The 14,234-nt window shown below is 36.8% G+C and overlaps 2 protein-coding genes and 1 non-coding gene across 3 annotated transcripts; 2 read left to right on the forward strand and 1 right to left on the reverse strand.

Moving 5' to 3' along the window:
- Window positions 1-1,238: 1,238 nt before the first annotated feature.
- On the forward strand, window positions 1,239-3,983 carry LOC121795955 (LIM domain-containing protein WLIM1-like). The gene is made up of 5 exons (XM_042194641.1): window positions 1,239-3,034; window positions 3,102-3,198; window positions 3,277-3,320; window positions 3,416-3,499; window positions 3,576-3,983. Exons 1-5 carry the CDS (start codon window positions 2,888-2,890, stop codon window positions 3,843-3,845), a joined length of 642 nt encoding a protein of 213 aa, XP_042050575.1. The 5' UTR covers window positions 1,239-2,887; the 3' UTR covers window positions 3,846-3,983.
- TRNAP-UGG lies at window positions 1,725-1,796 on the reverse strand. Its single transcript has one exon. It is a non-coding gene; the product is annotated as a tRNA-Pro (tRNA).
- Window positions 3,984-12,277: 8,294 nt separating the features above from the next.
- Window positions 12,278-13,394, forward strand: LOC121742397 (LIM domain-containing protein WLIM1-like). Its single transcript, XM_042135524.1, has 2 exons — window positions 12,278-12,686; window positions 12,865-13,394. Exons 1-2 carry the CDS (start codon window positions 12,402-12,404, stop codon window positions 13,165-13,167), a joined length of 588 nt encoding a protein of 195 aa, XP_041991458.1. The 5' UTR covers window positions 12,278-12,401; the 3' UTR covers window positions 13,168-13,394.
- The last annotated feature ends 840 nt before the right edge of the window (window positions 13,395-14,234 follow it).

Genomic DNA, 14,234 nt, shown 5'->3' on the forward strand with positions numbered 1-14,234 from the left:
TAACTTGAATACTTTAAAATCATATTAAAAAAAAAGTTTTGGATAGTTAAACAAACATTAAATAATCAAACTTAATTAATTGGGTTGAAATTTTAGTTCTATTAAATTAAACTACCATGGATACTTAGAAAAAAAACGCGCGGACTGCCATTAGAGAAAGGTCAGTTCCAAGGCAATAACCTTGTTGCGATCCCAATAGCAAATTATACTATGAGAATCTCCCAGTTCACCGTTAAGAGTGTCTTAGTTTTATTTTGAGGGAACATCATTTTTGGTCCACGAACTTTGCCAAAGTATCATTTTAGGTCCGTGAACTTTGAGTTAGTATCATTTGAGGTATTTTTTACTATTTCCAAGTTTTTTTGGACGAAAATACCCTCAATACCTTAAAATGTATATATTTTTAATAAATTTATCATATACTCATAATGTTTTATAAATATCTTTACAATATATTTTTGATAAATTTTCTAAATATAATTTGACCTTAAATATTATCACTTAATTTTGTGACATGCAAGTAAAATTGCTTCTTCAATTTTTTATATTAATTTTTTTAAAATTGAATAAAGGACTTTTCTTTAATAATAAAAAATTGAATAAAGATCTTTTCTTGCATGTCACAAAATTAAATGATAATATTGAAGGTTAAATTATATTTAGAAAATTTGTCAAAAATATATTGTAAAGATATTTATAAAAAAGATCTTTATTCAATTTTTTATTATTAAAGAAAGTTCTTTATTAAAATTTTAAAAAAATTTAATATAAAAAATTGAAGAAGCAATTTTACTTGCATGTCACAAAATTAAGTGATAATATTTAAGGTCAAATTATATTTAGAAAATTTGTCAAAAATATATTGTAAAGATATTTATAAAAAATATGAGTATATGATAAATTTATTAAAAATATATATACACTTTAAGGTATTGAGGGTATTTTCGTCCAAAAAAACTTAGAAATAGTAAAAAGTACCTCAAATGATATTAACTCAAAGTTCATGGATCTAAAATGATATTTTCAAAGCTCACGGACCTAAAATGATATTTTGACAAAGTTCGTGCACAAAAAATGATATTCCCTCTTTTATTTTTATATACCAGTCCTAGTACTTATTAATTTATACTAATAAAATATTATGGTAAATTAGTAGTAAAACACACTAAAATCTAATTATTACTACTCCCTATTTATAATAAAAATAAAAAGAGAGTAGTTAATAGCAAAAATAAATGCATATAGAATAGTGGCCGATTATGGGGATTTTTGCTGGTCCTTTTTGTTAGACTGTTGTCTTTTCTGGCCAAATATTTCAGTTGCTGGCTTACGTCGCCGTCACTCGCCAAAAGGAAGTATATTTCACTCCGCTAATTGCGCGAGATGGTGAGACTTTCAGCGGAGGGGTTAAGTTAAGTCGTCGTGTGCTTAGTTTAAAATTTCTTTCCTTAATTAATTTCGTTGCTTTGCTGGTTTAATTCGAATCTGTTTCTTGACTTTATAATCTATTATGTTGGGCGTAGATCTACATTTAAGCATTTTACTGTCCATAATATCGGATCTCTCATCTGTATTAAATTTAGATTTAAAAATAAAATAGTAGTATTGTTTACTGTTAGTATATCTTTTACTCTTAATTTTTGGTCATTATTTATAGAGAGTGAGTGGATTCTCTATGCTAGGGTTTGGAATTGTTGAGCGATATAATAAGCAGAAAAATAAAAGGGGCATTCCGAGAATCGAACTCGGGACCTCTCGCACCCAAAGCGAGAATCATACCACTAGACCAAATGCCCTGGTTGAGTTCTATTGTCTGAAGAGATATTTGAACTTGTTATCATTTGGCTGGCTAGTTTTGGACATTAAAATTCATAACGACCTACCCGAATCGCCTTTGTCTATTTATGATTGGATCAATTGGCTTCACTAATACTGAGTTGTTATTTTGTTAGAAGAGCAATTGATAATACTGTCATTTTTGTCTAGTTTATCTCAATCTATCTTAGCCAATACAATGTCATTCCAATGCATTTCCACGGAGGATATATAGACAAATGTGATGCACCACGCCATCACAGCAAGTGCCTTTTCGACTATGATAAGGTGGCTATAACTGAGAATGAAGGAAGACCCTTGCTCTTACACTGGTTGGATGATGATGTCTTTCCCCTTTGTGCGACAACATGTAGTTGATTGCAGGCCGAATCACTAATCCGGTGACTGGTATCAGCAAATGCAGCAGCATGTCACACACTTGGGAATTGCATAAAAGATTTGCACAATAGCCTTTAGAACTTCCTACTATGTGTTTATTAGAACTAAGATTGGAGATAGTCACAGTATCACTGTTACGCCTGCACCAGTAATATAATAGTACTACTAAGTATTTGAAATATGCCTCTTATAATTTGGATTGGTACATATACGGTTGCAATTTTTATACACCGAAATAAGCTTCCACATGAATAACAAAACAAAAATATTAGACATATTTATTACTCCTATGTGTATATTTCACCAAATATGACAATATACATGAGCCTCTGATTGGAAACGGAACAGCTTGGAGATCGGAGGGAAAGGCCAGAATTTCACTGCACCCCACACAATATTTGTGGCTGTTTCAATCTTCATTTCCATCTCTATTTAAACCTTCAACCTCTGCACACCAATGATTATCATCAATAAACATAACGATCTCACACCCACACAGACCGACGAAATCAACAAAAAAAAGAAAAGAAAAAGAAACAAAAAAGAGGCATCGGAAGCAGGAAGGAGAAGAAACAAGGGGAAAGAGAACAACTCAAAGCTGTTCAGACAGCCACGTCGTTCTTGATCGAACGAGTGTGTTGTTTTCTTTCCTCAAATTTTTTCCTTAACAAAAATGGCCTTCTTCACTCACTTTACTGGCACCACCCAGAAATGCAGTGCTTGCCAGAAGACCGTGTATCTGGTTGATCGCCTAGCCACTGACGACCGCGTCTTCCACCGGGCCTGCTTCCGTTGCCATCACTGCAAAGGCACCCTCAAGGTGCTCCCCCCCCCCACACTCTCTATCTCTTGACTTCAAAGTTCTAACTAAGTCTTTTTTTTGGCAGCTGGGAAACTACAACTCTTTCGAGGGGGTGCTCTACTGCAGGCATCACTATGTTCAGCTCTTCAGGAGGACTGGCAGCCTCAACAAGAGCTTCGATGGTGCTTAATTATACATTCAACCAACTAATATCCATTTTTTCCCGAAAAAATCTAATTAATTCCTATGATTGGTTGCAGGAATACCAAAGGTAGTTAAGACAGAAAAGCATATAGAAAACGAGGTATTGTATTGTTTTGTTTTTTTAAAAAAATAATTTGTTGCTTGTATGATTAATTAGGTCATTAATTAATTTGAATATTTTGTTTTAACAAACAGAATGCAGTCATGATCGCATGCATGTTTAATGGAACCATGGAGAGATGCATCGGTTGTGTTAAGACTGTTTATCCCATTGAAAAGGTACATCACATGCTACATATATTAATTAAGCTTGTTTAATAGAGTCTTTATTTAAAAGTGAATTTGTATTAAAAAGGTTACTGTGAATGGGGCTGCATACCACAAGAGCTGCTTCAAATGCAGCTACGGAGGGTGCACGATAAGCCCATCGAACTACATTGCGCATGAGGGTGTGCTCTTCTGCAAACACCACCACATGCAGCTCATCAGGGCTAAGGGAAACCTCAGCCAGCTCGAGAGCGAATCCATCAAAGAATCAGCACCGGCCGGCCCAACTTTTGTTGCTGAGGTTGAATATCAAGATGATAAAGCTGAAGCCGAAGCCGAACCTGAACCTCAATGCTGAGAATATGTTTCCACCTCATAGTGTTTCTGATCTGTCTAGACATCGATCTGTGTTTTCCTAAACAGTATCCTAGTTGTATATTTTGTTGACAAAACCAGATAATTTTCTCTCAAATAGTGAAATGAACCAATTCAGTAATTTTAGAGTTAACCCACTGGAGTCTACTCGATAAAATTACTTCATCAAATAAATTCTAAGGACAAGCTGGTGGGGACTCTGTCCCTCTTAAATACCAGACTCCTAACAAAATTTATCAGTCGGTGTATTTATGACAATATAATAACACCCAAAAGAACCGTACAAAACACTACTACCAAACCCGCAAATAATATTGAATACAATATCACAACAGAAAAGAAAACCAGAAATAAATGCGGAACAAAATAAATAATAAAGAAAGAACACATCCGAAACTTTGATAACAGAGTTCGGCCAAATTGCCTACGTCTCCGAGCACCCTCTGCAGAGCCTGTTTATATTTAAATGGAGAAGAAAATACAATATTTGAGGATGATTAACAAATGAGGGGGAAGTTCCTTTTATAAGGCTACTGACCCCCAAGATTTTAATTCCCCACCGATATGGGATGAAAATTTTTGACAAACTTCAACAAATCTCCACCTTGGAAAAATTTCAAATCCCACCGAACACAAATCTTCTCCACCCAAACAAACGACTCACGGTGCCTTCGTATTGACGCTGTCAAGCGCCAGCTCCAATTCGCAGAATATTAACCAAGTCCAAACAATATTCAAACTTAGTTCTTGTCACCACCTTGGTCAACATATCTGCAGGATTCTCCAAAGTTGGAACCTTTCTTATGATAATTTCCTCTTTTTCGAGAATTTCCCGCACAAAATGATAGCGAACATCAATGTGCATCGTCCTTGCATGAAAGATCTGATTCTTTGCTAAATGAATAGCACTCTGGCTGTCAGAATATACTTCAAGTTGTTTCTGACCAACACCCAATTCTTTCAGCAACCCATGGAGCCAAATTGCCTCCTTCACAGCTTCAGTAATGGCCATGTACTATGCCTCTGTTGTAGACAAAGCTACCATTGACTGCAAAGTAGATTTCCAACTAACTGGCGCACTAGCTAAAGTGAACAAATAGCCAGTAGAAGATCTTCGCTTATCCAAATCACCAGCATAGTCGGAATCACAATATCCAACCGCAAAATGACCAAGTGATTTATCCTGCTCAAACAGCAAACCAATATCTACAGTATCTTTAATATACCGCAGAATCCATTTCACAGCTTGCCAATGATCCTTGCCTAGACCATGCATGTATTTGCTCACAGTACCAACGGCATGTGAAATGTCTGGTCTTGTACACACCATTGCATACATCAAGCTTCCAACTGCGTTAGCATAGGGAACTTTCGCCATATATTCTCGCTCATCATCCGTATTTGGAGATAACTGAGAACTAAGTTTTAAATGAGGAGCAAGTGGGGTACTTACAGGTTTAGAATCATCATTTATACCAAAACGCTTTAGTACTTTGGTCAAATACTGCTTCTGTGTCAGCCAAAACTTGCCTTCTTCTCTATCCCTTGTTATCTCTATGCCGAGAATCTTCTTGGCTTCCCCCAAATCCTTCATCTGAAACTCTTTACTCAATCGAGCCTTCAATTTGTCCACTTCAACTTAGCTCTTTGATGTTATCAACATATCATCAACGTATAAGAGTAGGTAGATGTAGGAACCATCTTAAAGTCTGCGCAAATACACACAGTGGTCGTATTTTGCTTCTTGTGTACATCTGATCCTTCATAAATTTGTCAAACCGTTTGTACCACTGTCTTGAAGACTGGTTCAATCCGTACAACAATTTGTTCAATTAGCAAATCTAATTTTCTTTACCAGCAACCTTGAATCCCTCCGGTTGGGTCATATAGATTTTCTCCTTCAAATCACCGTGTAAAAACGAGGTTTTCACATTGACTTGAGCTAGCTCCAAATTCAACTGCGCTACCAAAGCCAACAAAATTCTAATTGAGGAATGTTTAACAATAAGAGAAAATACCTCATTGTAATCAATGCCCTCATTCTGGGCGTAGCCTTTTGTTAGGGTTTTGTATACTAGAAATCACCTTTCGAGTGATTGGATACCGTAAAACTCTAATTGTTATTTTCCAATAAATGTAACAGATTATTTTTGTCATAATGCTGTTATGTTTTACATTTAATGGTTGTTTATTGCATATTTAAATGTATAAGCAAACGTAACAAAGTCTAAGTCTTTGTTTTAGTAGACCGGTTGTGGGCGTCGTCCAATTTAAGGTAACACGGTCAGTTCTAAACAAAGAAAAATAAAAATTTCACAACCTAGATAGCCCTAGACTACCTATCGCGAAAGGTTGCAATGTCAGCCCGATTATTTCTAAGCCTTATTGAAATAAGATGACGTTGGTGTGGTATAGCACTGAATGGATTTAACAGCAAGACGGGTCTTTATGCTATCTACTGAAAGACGAGGTCTTGATAATTAATTTCTTAATCAATGTACGTTAGCATTGAACATACGATATTGAGTATCTACTACTTTGACTTACCAAAGGTGTGGGTTTTTCGTCACCCAATGATCCAGGTATATTGGGTAGTGGTGATCATTATCTAGCGGTGCTAGGATTGCTATTACGTTGAATCGTGCGCGAGGAGAGTCTCGTTTGATAACATCCACAAGAGGAGCTCGAAACAAGGTTTTATTATTCAGAACCTAGCTAGTTAGAGTTTAATTACTCTATGAATAATAAATAAGAGTTTCTTGCTAAGTCCACTCTTGGAGATTAAAATATGTTAATTAATTAAGTCCATAGCAGACAATAATTAATTAATGGATGTTTCTATCTTAAGCACGAGAAATAAATTAAATGCAATTAAAGGAAACCCGGAATACTTGTAATTTTGGATTTGGAAGGCAGTGCAATATTACTTCTGTAGTGGCTGCTTGTAATATTCCAATATAAGCTTATATTAAATTGTGGGTTCAATTTAATTAGTAAAAAGCTAATTGGGTGAGACTTGATCCAAATTCTTCCTTAGATCCCTGGCTGGGCCCAATACGTGACTTATATAAATAGGAGAATAAAGGAGACAGAAAATACATTTTTTTTCTATCAAAATTTTCGTCCCCCTCTAGAGAGAGAGAGTTCGAAATTTGTGCTTCCTCCGTGAGCTGTTTCTGTCTTCGTTATTCAAGTCCTAGTACGTTGGTGAGATTTGCCCACACAAATATCAGCGTACAATCCGGGACACCAGTCAGAAGGTCCGAGGTCGAGTACTAAAGATCTTCATGTGGAGAAGACGCAAGCTATCTTCGATTCTTGATCGAATCAACGAGGTAATTTGGCTAACTCCATAGTATGCATGTTTTAGGGATTTTATATTCTAAAGCATGATTTTAATTCAAGTTATGAGCATGATACATGTGATAATTACGCGAATAGAATTTGTCTAAATAATCTACTAAATAGATCAAATTTATGTGATCGGTAATTCCTGCACGCTTCCGCTGCCAACCCCTTCACCTTTAGCTACCAATCTTGCTTTGTAGCGAACATCATCTTTGTCAGGAAATCCCTCTTTCTTTGCAAAACCCCATTTACATCCAATTGCCTTCTTATCTTTCGGCAACGACATCAGCTTCCACGTCTTGTTCTTCTGAAGAGATTGCATCTCTTCTTCCAAAGCACCTTTCCAACCATCGCTTTAAGAACTTTCAACAGCTTTCGAAAAGATACCTGGAACATCATCAACAACTGGAAGCGCATATGCTACCATATCTACAAAACGAGCGGGTCTCTTATTTACCCGCCTCGTTCGCCTGACTGCAATTGGCTCTGATTGCTGCGAAGGTTCTTGGGGTGGAACCTCTTCATCATCTGACTCTTCTTCTTCCATAGGAGAGTCATTTGTGGTGTTCGTAGTCGGGATCACAACTGCTTCTTCGAACTCCACCTGCTTCGGTGTATACTCCACTTGCTGTGAAGTATCACTACTATTTGGATTTACCTTGTTCAACATGGAAGATTCATCAAAGGTAACATCCCTACTTACAATCGTCTTCTTAGACTCCAAACACCATAACTGATATCCTTTAACACCAGCACTGAAACTCATAAACAAAGTCTTCTTTGCACGTGGATCCAATTTTGATTCAGTGACAACAGAACCAAACATACGCAAAGAATCATAATCAGTTGCAGGTTTACCGGACCATACCTCTATAGGAGTCTTCCCATCAATGGCAGAACATGGCAAACGATTGACAATGTGTTGAGCGTATGTGATGGCCTCAGCCCAAAATTTCCTGTCTAGCACAGCATTAGACAACATACAACGAACTTTCTTCACTAGTGTTCGATTCATATGCTCTGTCACTCCATTCTGCTGTGGTGTATTTCTCAGTGTGAAGTTTCGTACTATGTCACACACCTGGCATTCATCCTGGAAAGGATAACTCTTGTATTCTCCATCGTTGTCTGATAGGAGAACCTTGATCTTCCTTCCCATTTGATTTTCAACTTGAGCTTTCCATTTCAGAAAAATCCTAAGGACTTCATTTTTGCTCTTCATAGTGTACACCCAAACTCTTCTGGAAAAATCATCAACAAAAGTGACAAAATAGTGTCTACCTCCAAGTGACGGAGTCTTGGCAGGTCCCCACACATCTGAGTGCATGTAATCCAGAATTCCCTTTGTATTATGGATTGCAGTGCCAAATTTCACTCTTCGATGTTTTCCCTAAACACAATGCTCGCAAAACTCTAATTTGCAAGACTTCGTACCTTTCAATAATCCTTGCTTGGCGAGAATTTGTAATGATCTCTCACCAGCATATCCCAATCGCAAATGCCAAAGCTTCGTCGCCTCTGCATCCTTTATGTTACTCGAAGTTGCAGTTGCTACTGTCCCAACAACTGCACTACCTTGGTAGTAATACAAATTGTTCTTCCTCACGCCTTTCAACATCACTAATACTCCTGAAGTTGCTTTAAGAATTTCATCTCACATCATCACAACTAGGCCTTTAGATTCTAAGGCCCCCAATGAGATGAGATTCTTCTTCAACTGGGGCACGTACCACACATCCGTCAAAATTCTGGCGGATCCATTCTGATTCTGTAGCTTGATTGAGTCTATCCCGGCTGTCTTACATGGACTGTCATTTCCCATGTAAACAAGTCCGTCATTGAGTTCTTCGAAATCAAAGAACCACTCCCTGATGGGACACATATGATAGGTACAACCTGAATCCAATATCCACTCGTCTGGATGCGATGTTGAAGTTGAAACCGTCAAAGAACAATCCGACTCCGCATCATTTTTGCATTAAGCAACATTTGCATCATGCGAAGCCTTTTCTTTCTTCTTCCAATGTCCTTTCTCATAACAGAAAGCACACTCATCTTTGGCAGCTCGTCTTTTCGATTTGAACCTTCCTCTTCTCTCCTTTGATCGGCCTTGTTGACGACCCCTTACCACTAATGCTTCATCTATAATTGCTTTGCCTTTCATTTTATCTGTCTTTCGCAATTCATGCCTATACAAAGCAGAACATATAGTATCTAAAGACACATTCTCTTTGTCGTGGAGTAATGTGGTCTCCAGATGTTCAAATTCATCAGGAAGAGACGACAACAACATCAATGCCAGATCCTCATCCTCAAATTTTACATCTAAATTTAGCAGGTCTGCTACTAATTGATTAAACAAAGTAATGTGTTCATTCATAGTGGTACCTGGTCCGTATTCAAAACGGAACAACCTTTTCTTCATAAGGAGCTTATTCTTACCACTCTTCTTCAACAATTTGTCCTCCGGTGTCTTCCACAATCTATGCGCAGAAGTCTCATTCTTGACAGCATACTTCTGCTCCCTGGACAGACACGACCGAATTGTTCTACAAGCTAACCGATTTATGGTACTCCAACCTTTATCATTTACATCTTCTGGTTTATTTTCTTCAATGGCAATGTCAAGACCCTGCTGGAAAAGAGAGTCTAAAACCTCTCCCTGCCACATACCAAAATGACCAGTACCATCAAATATCTCCACCGTCAATTTCATATTTGACAGTGGAAACCTCGACCATGGTGACGAAGAACTAGCCTTGTTTTCTTGATCATTACCCGCCATTACAGACTCAAAATAAAGTATCCAATATTACAAACAAACAGAACCAAGGACGAACCTTTGGCTCTGATACCACTTGTTGAGAAAACCGGGTAATTTTCTCTCAAATAGTGAAATGAACCGATTCAGTAATTTTAGAGTTAACCCACTGGAGTCTACTCGATAAAATTTCTTCCCCAAATAAATTCTAAGGACAAGCTGGTGGGGAAACTGTCCCTCTTAAATACCAGACTCATAACAGAATTTATCAGTCGGTGTATTTATGACAATATAATAACACCAAAAGAACCGTACAAAACACTACTACCAAACCCGCAAATAATATTGAATACAATATCACAACAGAAAAGACAACCCAAAAATAAATGCAGAACAAAATAAAAAATAAAGAAAGAACACACCCGAAACTTTAATAACGGAGTTCGGCCAAATTACCTACGTCTCCGAGCACGCTCTGCAGAGCCCACTTATATTTAAATGGAGAAGGAAATACAAAATTTGAGGATGATTAACAAATTAGGGGGGAGTTTTTTTATAAGGCAACTGCCCCCCAGGTTTTAATTCCCCACCAATGTGGGATGAAATTTTTTGACAAACTTCAACATATTTTTCTTTAGTTTAGATTTTTTTCTTTTTCGGGTGTGAAGGGTTTTGATGTAAAAATTGTATTTTCATTAATATAATTGGACATCTCCTTTAATCCTTAATTGTTGTTGAGTATTCAAGCCATTCTACAACATACAGAAAACATGCAGGGAGAGAGAGTAATCCTCCATATTATGTGGATATGCATTATGAGAGTTTTTGTCATAAAAATTTAAAGAGTTACAGAGACCCGAATCCAGAATTGCCTATTCTTCCTCGAGAGTAGAGAGACTCAAATAAATATATATGCAAAAAAACAAGTTGTTATGTAAGTAGGTGTACTTATGGGCGAGTAGTATAAGGAGTAGTTTTTTTTTCTCCCAAATTGAACTAAATTGAAAATTCAAATTTTTATGAATCCAACATTTCAGGTACCACTCGGGTTTTACTAGGACGATCACAAATATCACCAAACTCGCATTAGGATCATTAACTGTAACATTGACCCTGTTACGAATCATGAGTACTAAAACTCTTAAAAGCTCTTAATCCCGATCACGTCCTCACACTTAGTCTCAAACATCCTTGGTTATTATTGACTCGATGTTAATAATTCTTATATCTCGAGTTTTGTTAAAACACAACAAATCAATCAATTACTGGCCAAAAAATCTCATGCATAATCGCGAAGAACTATAAAAGTAAAACAAGGTCTGAAAATTGGATAAATAAATTAGGAATACAATCAAAGTTACTACTCTCAAACCTATAAATCTATGAGTTTAGCTACTAATGGAAAAATAGCTTAAAAAAATAATAGGAAAAACAAGTAAAACATAAGAAAGCTAGATAAACCTCGTGGAGTGATTCGTCATCGTAGTCTTCTTCCTTGAAATTCTTAATCCTTCTTACTTGATTGATCTCAGTGGTCTAAGATGAATTATGGAAGCATTTTGTGTGTTGTAAACTTAATAGGTATGCAAGGTATGATCTGGTTGGAATCATATTATTCATATCCAATTTACATGGTTTGAATTCATGTCATGCAAGCTTGAGTACTTTACTTCATATCACCAAAGCTCTAAATCACACCATGTTTTTGACCAAACATCAAATAAATTGAAAATACAACAAAAGCCACAAATTCAAAAATAAATTGGTCGAATACAAGTAATTGTTTGAATGATATACAAAAATTTTTTTACATTAATACATATAAAACTTACTACAAAAACAAGCTACTAGGTATGAATAGACATAGATGGATTAGGCTAGATAAATCATTTTACAATGCAAACTACGACCATGAGTTATTCGTGAAAAAATTATATACTAGTATGGAATAAAACTCGAGCACAATACCATAAATTCATTCCTGATAGTCATTTTAGATATTCATAATAATAATCCATAATTTTTTTTATCATAAAATTGAATTTTATTTTGTAGATAGGTAGGCACATATTACGACCTCAGCTAATTAGATGGAGTATTATTTTTATTAACTAAAATCTATTTTGGTTGTATTTATCTAACGTAAAAAGAAGCCACACCATGCAATTGTAATGTGCGACAGTTACGGAAGCATGGTTGTTGTAAAGTGAAAATGAGCATCACACATAACCCGAAAATGAGTGCAGCCCACACAATTTAGTATAGATTTGATGAGCTATATAAAGCAAAAGAGATGCAATGTATCCATTAATAAGCGATCCAGAGAAGGGAAGAAGAAAGAAAAAAAAAACAGAATAAATTAAAGGGGTGGAAAGAGAACGAGGAAAAGGATAATTGTTCTCTTTCCTGAAAAACAATCAATATAATATAATGGCGACGGCGGCAGCAAATAATAATGGACCCCAGAAATGCACTGCTTGCGAGCAGACAGTGTATCTGGTTGATCGGCTGGCCGCCAACAACCGCGTTTATCACAAGGCCTGCTTCCGCTGCCACCACTGCAAGGGCACCCTCAAGCTCGGCAACTTCAACTCTTTCGAGGGTGTCCTCTACTGCAAGCATCACTTCGATCAGCTCTTCAAGCGAACTGGCAGCCTCGACAAGAGTTTCGAAGGCATTCCAAAGTTTGCCAAGCCTGAAAAGGCTGAAAATGAGGTACGTGCAGCACAAGATTTAAGAAATTGATGTGTAAAAGTTAAAATGAGACGATATTAAAGTATGACAGAATAAAGTTTTTGCCAAAAAAAAAAGTAAACGACTTAACAATTTGACTACCTTGGGACAATTCAAAAACGAATATGACTGATTAACTACCTTGGTGTATTTGAAACAGAACGCAGCCAAGGTTTCAGGCCTGTTTGTGGGAACCAAAGACAAATGCCGGGGTTGTGAGAAGACAGTTTATCCCATTGAGAAGGTTTCTGTGAATGGGGCTGCGTACCACAAGAGCTGCTTCAAATGCAGCTACGGAGGGTGCACGATAAGCCCATCCAACTACATTGCGCATGAGGGTGTGCTCTTCTGCAAGCACCACCACATGCAGCTCATCAAGGCTAAGGGAAACCTCAGCCAGCTCGAGTGCGATGGCAAAGAGCCAGCAGCATCTCCAACGTCTCTTGAGGTCCCCACTCAGTGAACGAATTCAGTCGTTACCACCTCATCGTAGTCTCTCTCTCTCTCTCTCTCTAGATCTCTGTGTTTGGTCCTATATTTTGACCTTTTTATATGTTTATTGTGTTCAGATTGTATTTTTTTATGGTGTGAATATTGAGGTGTGATTGCTAGAGGCCTTAAGCAGGGATTTGCAGATTTGTTGTTGTAAATTGTTTGTTCATCAATATAATTGTTCCTTCTTTGGGTAAATATAATTGCTTGAATCACTACTCATATTGCTACTACACATCATGAAAGATATGTTTATCATAATATTGCATAAACCACAAGTCACATACTCTACTTACCATCTCCCAATAAAGCATAAGTTTTAATTGGAGTGGCTCTCAAGTAGGGGAAGATGTTATTGGCTTATGTAAGCATTAAGCATTTAGGTATATTGGTAGAGAAAATAAATCAAATCACACCTCTCTACTTAGGTGGTTGTTTAATTTCCTATGTCCATGTAACTTAGAGCAATCTATCGTATACTACTTACTATATGTGTTGTGGAGTTCAACTTATAGGAGGCGATATGAGTTTTACATGGCAATAGGTATCTTACTGGGCTAGCTTGACTCTATTTTTATGAATGCTGCTGCGGCTGCCTCAGCTTCTAGAGCTACAGCTGCAGCTGCTTGAATCATTGCTGCTTCTGCTTCAACCAGTGCTACATGTGCTTCAGCAACCACTTGAGCTGAAGAGGCAACAGTCCTCACACAAGCAGCCTCCAAATTGTGGACAGAGTCAGAGTCAATTCTTGGAGAAATCATATTTCTTGGTTCCAGTAAGCTGATAGCGGCTCTCCTCTTTCTCTTTGTAGCAGCTGTGATCCAAATATGTGTAAAGTAACTGACATTCTCTGTTTCAACCCAATAAACTGCCAACTTGCAATTGTCATCATTGTATAGTTGCCAAAAAAAAAAGATTATTGCCGAATTGAATTAAAATGGTTAGTATTGTATATCAATAACTGAGTAGGGTAAGAGTTTATTATAGCAGTAAAAACTATAGTCTTTCAGAAAAGATTGATGAAAGAAGTTGTTTGAA

Source organism: Salvia splendens, chromosome 1, assembly GCF_004379255.2.
Source record: "Salvia splendens isolate huo1 chromosome 1, SspV2, whole genome shotgun sequence".
Lineage (NCBI taxonomy): Eukaryota > Viridiplantae > Streptophyta > Magnoliopsida > Lamiales > Lamiaceae > Salvia > Salvia splendens.

Bases quoted from the DNA above. Each gene is read 5' to 3' on its own strand.
- LOC121795955 (XM_042194641.1), top strand. From the start codon at position 2,888: ATGGCCTTCTTCACTCACTTTACTGGCACCACCCAGAAATGCAGTGCT. The intron at 3,035-3,101 runs GTGCTCCCCCCC...TTTTTTTGGCAG, and splicing joins ACTGCAAAGGCACCCTCAAG to CTGGGAAACTACAACTCTTT. The intron at 3,321-3,415 runs GTATTGTATTGT...TTTAACAAACAG, and splicing joins AAAAGCATATAGAAAACGAG to AATGCAGTCATGATCGCATG.
- LOC121742397 (XM_042135524.1), top strand. From the start codon at position 12,402: ATGGCGACGGCGGCAGCAAATAATAATGGACCCCAGAAATGCACTGCT. The intron at 12,687-12,864 runs GTACGTGCAGCA...TATTTGAAACAG, and splicing joins CTGAAAAGGCTGAAAATGAG to AACGCAGCCAAGGTTTCAGG.